This window comes from Gadus morhua, chromosome 14 (assembly GCF_902167405.1).
Source record: "Gadus morhua chromosome 14, gadMor3.0, whole genome shotgun sequence".
NCBI lineage: Eukaryota > Metazoa > Chordata > Actinopteri > Gadiformes > Gadidae > Gadus > Gadus morhua.
In genome coordinates, this window is record NC_044061.1 from 1,334,552 (window position 1) to 1,345,112 (window position 10,561).

Genomic DNA, 10,561 nt, shown 5'->3' on the forward strand with positions numbered 1-10,561 from the left:
GATCGGGTTTAAAATACAAAGACAGCTGCCATGTTATGAATAGCAGTGTTTAGTTTCGACTTATGCAATCTTACAAGATGATCATTTACTCAGAATTCAGCTGTATAAAATATACATCCCCATGTGATTGGTTGAGGTGGCCAAAGGATTATTTTAAAGGCTTATAACTGGAGGGCTGATTGAGGCTGGCATTGTCGTTGTTTTTAGAAGTGTTGTTTTCTAAGCACACAATCTCACAGCTTTATTACTAGCAACACATTGTATTTGACCCCGATTATGTGTATTATGTGTGCATAATACACAAGGCCTTGGGGGTGGAGCCTCTTTCTGCTTGTCGGTGTCAGGACGGTACTGGAGGCAACAATTAGCTTGTAGCATCTCTAGTGTTTCCTTGACCTCCTGACCACGTGCCTGGGCACGTGCACAAATTACCATTCTTTTTTTCTAATCTGGAAACTGTTATACATTTTAGAAACAAACACATTATGCAAGTGGTTATTAAGACCTGTTGCCGCTATACTGCCCCCCGTTCGGCCCAACCATTACCCCGTCATAATTACATTACAGCTCCGGGGCTCGTTAGCGTCAGCCTCAACACTGAGGCAGGAGGAGACTGGCTGCCGCCTATTAGATTTGCGAGAGGTTACAAAACATCGTGGTACCCTTAATCTTTCCTTTGGCGCACTAATGACGATACATTGTGTTCTTTCAAATGACAGATGAAGTTTGGTCTGGCTTACTTGTAAAACCTGTTGCATTGCATATTTTAGGGAAACAATTTCTGCAAAGTCATCCTGCTGTCCCAAAAACTGAGAGATATGATTTCTTTGAATTGAGGGTTCCTCTGTGCGGACACAGAAGTCAAATAGGCGGCATTCATGAATTGCTGACAAGCTTTTCTTAAACAAGCTAGTATTACTGGACATCATACCAATGAAGCCTTTAGGCCTAGGCCAGTCAAATGAAAGCAATACATTTGATTGTTATAGCATAACAATCAAATGTATTGCTTGCATTTGAAAAACAAAACAAGCAAGTCAAATCCAGAATCACTGGATCTATTAAGTATAATTCTTAATAAAAGTATTATACTTCCAGCAAAGTAAAATCCAGCATCACTGGATAAATTAACTATTATACTTAATAGTTAAATTGAGTATAATAACCCATTAATCCATCAATTGATCGAGAGATGCTGGATTTTATTGCTTGTTTTGTTTTTTATTTTGTTTTGGGCGGAACCGTCTTGGAGTTCAGAGTTCAGAGCTCCCGGATGGACGGTGGTCTGGGGAGGGCGGGGGGGTCGATGGAGGGCGGGGTCCCGGCCGAACGCGCAACCTCCTGTTTCCTGGGGGCCGGGAGCAAACCATCCGACCTCCACAACCCCGATCACAGGACGACACAGCTCACCGCACACCAATCACAACCGCAGCACAGTCAAAGAACGATCGGTGTATGTGAAGGCGTTTTTATTGTTCACTGAATATTGTAGCGCTGACTGGGTACGATACACAGAGGGGGGGGGGGGGGGGGGTTAACAGCTAACAGACATCCCAGAGAACTCGTTCACAGTCGGTGTTGCTGCTCTGACACAGGGAACACTTGCAGCTGCGTGCCACGGGGTAGAGGACGCCCTCCAGACAGCCCTCGAAGTGCTTCACCTCGTAGGCCCAGTCCCCGCTGCAGGTGTACTGCTGGGGGCGCTCCCCGGGGTCCATCGGGTCCTGCCGACCAAAGCTCATTAGATGAGGCCTCCTTCTTTGTTTAGAATCCTTACCTTGAATAGTTGTGGGCCAGCACACACACGTGTGTGGATGGGGCTGAGGGTTGAGCCTGGGTGCTGTGCTCACCTCCTGGTAGCACTGGCCCTCACACATGGTGGTGTTGATGGACTCGGTTCTGACGCAGCTCTTCACGGCAATGGTGGTCGGGGTCGGGCGGCAGGTGAAGCTGCATGGCTGGTCGGCCCACGTCATCGCCAGCACTGCTGCCATGACAACCAGCTGCATCCTCGGCTCGCTGCAATATGGAGCCCGACCACAAGGGGGAGATCAGCCTGCACATCACACAGCAATCAGAGGACGGATGAACGGCCTCTGGCACGGAACCTGACACACCGATGGAGCTATGCAGTGTGAAGCCCTTTATTAACAAGCCTTCTACAGCAGTTTGCAGATATAAAACGGCTCTTATGAGCTGGCAAAGTGCAGGCAGAATTTTGTCTTTACTTTGACTACTTTCTGTCCTATTTTGAAGAGTATTTCCTTCACCATCACCAGACAGAATTTACAAATTGTACACATTCTCCCATAAGATGAGGATGAATGCTTTAAAAATGCATTGTCCCACTTTTAAATGTTTTGCGAAACCTTTTGTTGAATATTTTATGTCCTTTTTCTAACTCAGTCAAAAATGCAAATACATTATAAGAGTTTGCAAATTCAAAATATTCTACACATCTAGTGCATACATATAATCTAAAGTATTTAAATGCTCTCAGCACCTATAATGCATGGGCTTTAATGCTCTCATAAGCCCATTTAAAGAGGAATCTAATTGCACAACCAAAACGGACTATAGATCATCTTTGCCTATCTGTTCCCCAATCCCACTGCCAGACTCACCTCAGAGAGCTCTTGTGTAGTGTGCGTCTCCCCAGACAGCCCGTCATCTCCGAATCATCACCGACGCTCAGGATCTTAAATAGTGTTCCCTGAGAAGGCACTAATCCCTGCAGCCTTGGAAACAGGTGTCAGATACCTGCAGACAACGCCTTGTTTGTAGGCAACAACGGAAACCTCCTCCAGAGAGGGAAACAGAGCCGTGTCTCAAGGTCTCACCTCCTACACACCACAGGTCAGTGTCTAAAGTCTGCCGGTGAATGGCTTAAAGGAGCAGACAGCGGCCCACACAGCGACAGGGAGTCTTCCACTGTGCGCTCACACAGCGGCGTTTGATTCAGCCCAGCCGCAGACACTGCTGGTTTGAAGGAAGCATCGAGGACATCAGGGATTACCCAGATTCATTGGTCTCATGTTCTGCTGTCACTTGCTTTAATTAAATAAAACGCTTTCTTGGGGAATACAGACATTGTTTGATATACATTGTCCTCTCTCTGTTTAATATTCTGGTTTGTTTTCAACCAAAGATTTCAAAGTGTTAATGTGTGGACTTGAACATTGCAACAACTAGAGACTAACAACTGAGCCCACTGAGACAGTGTGCAACATTACATATGGCGTGCAAGGATTAAGAGATCACACGTTGAAGAATTGTCAATATCTGCTGAAATAAAAGATGTTATTGAGCAATAACAGGGTCTGTCGATTACGGCTATGAGAACGGTATCGCCCCCAATACAAACATGCTTTCCTCTGTAGTACTCTGTGTACTTGCTACCCCCATGCTGTGTGCAACATGCCTTTTCTTGACCATAGCTCTGCTGTTGATTCATAAAACCCTGTGGAGCGTCAGAGAGGAGCGGGTTCTCAGACACACGGGGAGCTGCCCTCCCTCTCATCTCCCTGCTCCCGACCGAGCGAGCAGCCGGGGGGCGTCTCTCCGTAGTTTCCTCTCTGCTGTCTGCAGGCAGGGCGGAGGACTCCCCGGGGCTCCACAGCGCGTGCCTCTGAGTGCTGCTGTGCTGCCAGCCCTGCATGTGTCCACAGAGAGCTCTCCTGGCCCCCAGCGGACCATCACACCTGGTGAGGCCGGCGGGCTCCGACTGTCTGGAGCGTAGCCTCCTCGTTGCTGGGGTTGTTGCTGCCCCTTGTTGCTGCCAGTCACTGTTACTATTCTTCCATCGTATTCATTAATAGCGCCCATTTGACTAAAAGTATATATTTATATTAATTAGAGTATCTCAAACGTCTCTTTATGTGAGATAACAAAGTATTGTAATTTCCATGGGTTTAAAGCGCAGAACACATACAGTACGTATAGTGATTTACTGATCTACATGCTCTGTAGGGATGTGGATAAACCCACCTTGACGAGTCTGTTGACGTGTGTGTTGACGTGTATGTTAACATTTCTGTTGAACTGGAGTAGGTAGAAGGGTTCAGTTCTCGACCAGATCATCCCAATAATCCAGCGTTCTTCGTACGATCAGTATTGGGGTCGTGAACGTTGGCCTGAACCTCATCGTGTTCAGAGCAGGACATCCTGGCCTCCGTCCGGGTTGGAGAGGACCCACGTGTTGTTCAGGGGGACGGGGACGAACTCGCTACCTCACAGGACGGCAGCTCTGTTGGGGTGGAGTTGGGGAGGACATCAGACAGAACCAGCTGAGCACGACGTGGTGAGGCTCTTCAGCTGCATCTGGATGACACAGCTCGTTCTGCCAGGACAGCTTCAGCATCAGGAGCATCGGTTGTCTTCTGGAGTGTTTCCTCCTGCTGTTGAGGTTCTAAGTCCTGCTCGGAGTTTCAACATGAGGAAGATTTACATCCCAGGTCCATCCGAGCCATGAGCTCATCCCCAGCTCTACAGAGAGGTCCCTGGAGAGGTCCTGGAGGGACTCAGGACCAGTTCAGGATTAATGGGATACTCTCATTACCAAGGACCCAGATCTGGTTTGAACCGGCCTGCAGTAGCAGATCAGAGAGCAGGTACACTCGTATGATAACTCAGAGTAAAGCTCTGTTTGCTCTGCCCCCCTTACCCTGCAGGCCTCCATTAGGTCCTCACCACCCCCCCTTTAGCCTACAGGCCTCCATCAGGTCCTCACTGCTCCCCCTGGTGCTGACGGAGTCTCTACCTACAGCGCACAAAGTGGTCTAATCAACAGGGATGTGTGTGTGTGTGTGTGTGTTTGTGTGTGTGTGTGTGTGTGTGTGTGTGTGTGTGTGTGTGTGTGTGTGTGTGTGTGTGTGTGTGTGTGTGTGTGTGTGTGTGTGTGTGTGTGTGTGTGTGTGTAGGTGTGTGTGTGTGAGTGTGATGTGTATGTATTCATTACCTCACGTAAGCGATGCTGATCAATGCCCAAACAGATAAACAACATGCATTTGATTCTAGTTGTTGTGCGGTGGCCTGTAGTTTGTGCGTTGGTTGCCTGTAGTTTGTGCGTTGGTTGCCCGTAGTTTGTGTGTTGGTTGCCCGTAGTTTGTGCATTGGTTGCCCGTAGTTTGTGCGCTGGTTGCCTGTAGTTTGTTTATTCATGCAGAACAACAACAGGCCGGAACACATGGAGAAAACAAACAGCTTTTCCATTCGACTATTTTAGATCATCGAGCATCATTTCTGAACAGGCCCTTGTAGCCGGTGTGTCGCAGGGAGTTCATTTGATTGAGTTGATAAAACAGCGAAAAGGACGCTGGGTTCAGCGTCATCCAGTGATGAGACAGGGCAGGGCAGAGAGGAGACTGCAGCAGAGCGCAGTGACCGCCTTCGGCCACTGGGGGATGATCGCACTCCGTCTGCGCTGCGGTGCATCCAGATCTTTAGTCTGCCGAGGGTCTTCATCACGCACAATAGAAGAAAAGGAAGGGTGTGTGTGCGTATAGGTAGGGCCAGACATATGTGTGATGCTCCGACCCACCGCGGGCTATTCCATAAGCGGGGATAAACTTTTATCCATCCTTTTGTTTTCCTGGGCGGAGCGGTCGATGGCATCTCGCTGCACACCTGCCCGCTCGGAGGGATCGATGCAGCGGTGCATGTGTCTGCGGTAAGGGGGAAGAGATCCTGTTGAATCGAGAGGAGAGAGGACGTCGAGACGCCGCCAAAAGTGTCATCGTGGAGTGCGTCAGAGCACGGATGTGGAGTTGATATGTTAGCCGGCTGCCTGCGACGAGGGATTTTAATATTCCCAAAACAAGACGTACATTTGGGCAAAGCGAAGAGCTGCATCCTCCCCTACCTCCAGCTCATCTTCGTAGGGGGCTGAGAGCCTCCTCGGCCCTGTAACCAGGTGAGTACTGCAGGCGGGAGGCGGTCTGACAGAAGCGAGAGCATCTCGTGCGTAATGCATCTCATACCGACAGTTATTGTACCTCCATGATGATGCTGGTAGAGATAAAAGGCTGATCTTAATCATAATGATCGTTATCATAATCATAATAATCATTATAATAATACTCATATATGAATCATAATAATCTCAGCATCTCGTGATGATGATGGAGTTGTTTGCGTCTCCTCTCTGAGCCGCCTGCTCCTCGCGGACATCAGAGAAGAGCATCGTGTTGTCTCACTGCTCTCATCATGTGTCTCACTGCTCTCATCATGTTGTCTCACTACTCAGAGAGGAGCAGCATGCTGTCTCGCTGCTACCATCATGCTGTCTCACTGCTCCCATCACCTTGTCTCACTGCTCTTCGTCTCTCTGTTCCCTCAGCTTTAATCGGAGGAGGAATAAAGTCCTTCCGAATCCCTGGAGGTGAAGATAACAGATCGGATTTTCTCCACCCCTAAAATGGCATCCAGGACTCCGGAGCCGCCACACAAAACCTGAGAACGGCTCTGAGAACGGCTCTGAGAACGGCTCTGAGCTCAGCGTCTGACTGAACCACCTGATGGGAACCGGAGGCTGAGCAGCCTTCTCACTGACGGCCTGTTGATCCGACCAGTTAGGGACTAGGAGGATAAAGGGCGTCCCCCCCCCCCCCAGTATAACACCTGACGGAGCTGGACGACACCACCCACCCTGCTGAGTGATGCTCGTGACGTCATAGACCTCGAGGCCTGGACCCTACTTATCATACGGTCTCGTGTCATGTTCCAGATACCATGGACCTTGCCCCTCAGCGTCCCCTCCACTGAACCATCAGCCCGGTGAGGTCGACTCCCCGGGGCGTTGATGTCTGACGCGCCCCGCGTGCGTCCCGCTCAGCCTCAACTCTCCCCCCGGTTCCTCCTCCGTCGCGCGCAAGCCACTTTCTCCCGCTGAGCGCGCGGACCCCCCACGGGGCAGCATGGAGTTCGCCATGATCAGCGCGGACAACGGCTGCAACAGTCGCCTGCCATACGGGTACGCGCAGCAGTCGCGCGCCCGGGAGAGGGCGCGCGAGGTGGAGCGCCAGTCGCGCGCGGCGGCAGCGGCGGCGGCGGAGGGTGACGCCGTTGGGGAGGGAGGGGGAGGCGGGGGTGGAGGGGGGGGTCACCCGTCTCACGCCGCCTCCTCCTCGTCCAACGCCAACAACAGCAGCGGCGGCGGCCCCGCCTCGCGCCACGCCCCCTCATGCGCTTCGCCCCCCCAGCAGCGGCACGAGCAGCACGCGCTCAGAGCGCGGAAGAGGCGACGCGGCGGTGGCGCGGGACGCTGGAGGAGGAACCGCGCGAGCCTCGGAGGGGACCTGCGCCACTCGGAGCTCGCGTTGCTGGGGTCCGGGGACGACGGCATGATAGAGGAGGAGGAGGGCGAGGGGGAGGAGGAGGAGGAGGAGGAGGAGGAGGAGGAGGAGGAGGAGGAGGAGGAGGACCACAGGGGGGGCAGCACGAGGGCGAGTCTCCTGCGCGCCATGGAGGAGGATGGAGAGGAGACGGATCGCCGGCCGCAGTCCGGCTACGAGCCCGCATACGGCGACGGCTACGGCTGCTGTGAGCGTGTGGTGATCAACGTGTCAGGGCTGAGGTTCGAGACCCAGATGAAGACGCTGCTCCGGTTCCCGGACACCCTGCTTGGCGACGCGGAGCGCCGCGTGCGCTACTTCGACCCGCTGCGCAACGAGTACTTCTTCGACAGGAACCGGCCGAGCTTCGACGCAATCCTATACTACTACCAGTCGGGTGGGAGGTTGAAAAGACCCGCCAACGTGCCGTTCGACATCTTCTCGGAGGAGGTGAAGTTCTACGAACTGGGCGACGAGGCCGTGTTGAAGTTCCGCGAGGACGAGGGCTTCGTGAAGGAGGAGGAGAAGCCTCTCCCGGAGGACGAGTTCAAGCGGCAGATCTGGCTGCTGTTCGAGTACCCGGAGAGCTCGAGCCCCGCGCGCGGCATCGCCGTGGTGTCCGTTCTGGTCATCGTCATCTCCATCGTCATCTTCTGCCTCGAGACGCTGCCCGAGTTCCGGGACGAGAAGGAGTACCTGCAGCCGCGCGGGAACCTGAGCCATGCGCAGCCGGACAACGGGGGCTTCACGCCGTTCAACGACCCCTTCTTCCTCGTGGAGACCGTCTGCATCATCTGGTTCTCCTTCGAGTTCGTGGTGCGTTTCTTCGCGAGCCCCAGCAAGGCGGACTTCTTCAAGAACATCATGAACTCCATCGACGTGGTCTCCATCCTGCCCTACTTCATCACGCTGGGCACGGACCTCGCGCAGCAGCACGGGGGCGGCGGCCAGCAGGCCATGAGCTTCGCCATCCTCAGGATCATCCGCCTGGTGAGGGTGTTCCGCATCTTCAAGCTCTCCCGCCACTCCAAGGGGCTGCAGATCCTGGGCCACACGCTGCGCGCTAGCATGCGCGAGCTGGCGCTGCTCATCTTCTTCCTGGTGATCGGCGTCATCCTCTTCTCGAGCGCCGTGTACTTCGCTGAGGCGGACGAGCCCTCCTCGCAGTTCACCAGCATCCCCGACGCCTTCTGGTGGGCCGTGGTCACCATGACGACGGTGGGCTACGGCGACATGAAGCCCATCACCGTCGGCGGGAAGATCGTGGGCTCGCTTTGCGCCATCGCCGGCGTGCTGACCATCGCGCTTCCGGTGCCGGTGATCGTGTCCAACTTCAACTACTTCTACCACCGGGAGACGGACAACCAGGAGGAGCAGCCCCCCGCGGTGGCGGAGAGCCTGCCCCCCGGGTGCCCCTACTGCCCCGACCTGCTGCGGAGGTTCAGGGGCTCTCCGTCCGGCTCCTCGCTGGGCGACAAGGCGGAGTACATGGAGATGGAAGAGGGGGTGACGGAGTCGCTGTGCGGGCTGGACAAGAGCCCGAGCAAGGGGAACGGGACCGAGATCAACCGGAAGAACAGCAGCTCCAAGTCGGTTCAGACTGACGTGTGATGATAACAGAGATTACTTTATAAGACCTGTGTGCGCTACACAGTGAGGGCCCTGAAGCGTAAAGTTGGACTCGTGCGTCGAGATCACTGCAGAAGGCGAAGCGCGCATGATACCTAGAACACACACACACACACACACACACACACACACACACACACACACACACACACACACACACACACACACACACACACACACACACACACACACACACACACACACACACACACACACACACTATTCAGAATGTTTTGCCAGGTGGAGCATTTAAATAAAAAGCATCTAGGAATTAGATCAATTAATTAATTGATTAATTAACAATCACACGCTAGTCCGACTAGCCGCGTGTGGGGTCGATACGTTAGTCTAAAGGTTTCATACTATGAGCCACAAAAGACCGGCTAATGCATTCGCACTTTATGAGTTGTATTTGTCAAAACGTGAACAATGGGTTAGTTTTTGCTCATATGCAATAAAAGTCAAATTTGTTTGCACTAAAAATATATATAAATATTTTCTGGCAAACGTGGGTGAGAGGCTGCAGTTAAATACAGAACCTCCAGACCCTCTGAAGGACGACATTGGAGACACATTCTAAACATCTGACTGAAACCTATTTCTGTTGTTCCATCTGAGAAAGCACACGACAGCCAAACACACGCACTAGACTACAAGCACAGGGTGTGGGTCCGAGGGCCTGCAGGAGAGACCCGAGGGTCTGATGTGGTCCAAATCTATAATGAGAACAATCCGAGTTTAGACTTCGTATTCATCATTCTAATCTAACCAGAGCTATATCCAATCAGATCATTTTCCAACATTCATAATAGGCCAGAAAAAGCTTATGAAGAATGGCTTGCAACGCCAGGTTTTATGGCCTATTCCTGCTTTGGCGCCAACATCTCTACCCGGTATGATGACCCTTTACGCGGAGCCCGATGGAGAGGTACGGCGACATGACGTCGTGGAAACTCGTTGGTTTGAGAACTTCATCCGTCGTCCGATGGACCTCTGGCACAACGGTTCTTTTTTTTTTTTTTTTTTTACAAGAGGACAATGATTATCTCCAGGATCAAAGAGGTTCTTCGGAGTATGGATGTCTTCCAAGGTATGTAGCTTCCTACTGTACACATTCATCTCCACTTTGAGAACTACATGACGTGGAAATGATGTATAAAAATATCTTCCTATATGTAGGCCCTGAACGTGTGTGTGTGTGTGTGTGTGTGTGTGTGTGTGTGTGTGTGTGTGTGTCTGTGTGTGTGTGTGTGTGTGTGTGTGTGTGTGTGTGTGTGTGTGTGTGTGTGTGTGTGTGTGTGTGTGTGTAACGGCCATCTCGTGCCATTGAATGGTGAGCCATTGCGCGTGCGTAATACACGCGTCACGCGCCGATAAGAGCCCCGTTGGCCGTTTACGCACAAACAATGCCTAATGTTTCGTAACTCAGGACGTTATGAATTGATTGTATTTCATTCCAAACACATACATCTCAATATTGATTCTACCTAAAGTTTCAGAAATGTATTTTGATACTCTTCGTTTGGTCCTGTTCTGTAAATCGTTAACAAACTGCATTAATTATGCATTGTGCAAATCCTTTGTCCACGCATGCCATGCAA

At 52.0% G+C, this 10,561-nt stretch overlaps 2 protein-coding genes across 3 annotated transcripts; one reads left to right on the plus strand and one right to left on the minus strand.

Moving 5' to 3' along the window:
* Positions 1 to 1,452: 1,452 nt before the first annotated feature.
* Positions 1,453 to 3,576, minus strand: LOC115559203 (gonadotropin subunit beta-1). 2 transcript variants are annotated; one of them, XM_030377980.1, is made up of 3 exons: positions 2,625 to 3,573; positions 1,851 to 2,019; positions 1,453 to 1,724 (listed from the first exon to the last, which is right to left on the minus strand). In XM_030377980.1, exons 1-3 carry the CDS (start codon positions 2,669 to 2,671, stop codon positions 1,542 to 1,544), a joined length of 399 nt encoding a protein of 132 aa, XP_030233840.1. In that variant the 5' UTR covers positions 2,672 to 3,573; the 3' UTR covers positions 1,453 to 1,541. The 2 variants fall into 2 exon arrangements, with proteins under 2 accessions (XP_030233840.1, XP_030233839.1); XM_030377979.1 differs by having other exon boundaries at positions 1,455 to 2,019; positions 2,625 to 3,576.
* A 1,359-nt stretch (positions 3,577 to 4,935) lies between these two features.
* On the plus strand, positions 4,936 to 9,986 carry kcna4 (potassium voltage-gated channel, shaker-related subfamily, member 4). The gene is made up of 2 exons (XM_030377916.1): positions 4,936 to 5,911; positions 6,338 to 9,986. The coding sequence occupies exon 2, from the start codon at positions 6,915 to 6,917 to the stop codon at positions 8,940 to 8,942; it is 2,028 nt and encodes a 675-aa protein (XP_030233776.1). The 5' UTR covers positions 4,936 to 5,911; positions 6,338 to 6,914; the 3' UTR covers positions 8,943 to 9,986.
* The last annotated feature ends 575 nt before the right edge of the window (positions 9,987 to 10,561 follow it).

Coding starts and splice junctions, on each gene's coding strand:
- kcna4 (XM_030377916.1), top strand. CDS start 6,915: ATGGAGTTCGCCATGATCAGCGCGGACAACGGCTGCAACAGTCGCCTG.
- LOC115559203 (XM_030377979.1), bottom strand. CDS start 2,671: ATGACGGGCTGTCTGGGGAGACGCACACTACACAAGAGCTCTCTGAG. Junction 2,020..2,624: donor CTACACAAGAGCTCTCTGAG/GTGAGTCTGGCA, acceptor TCCATATTGCAG/CGAGCCGAGGATGCAGCTGG.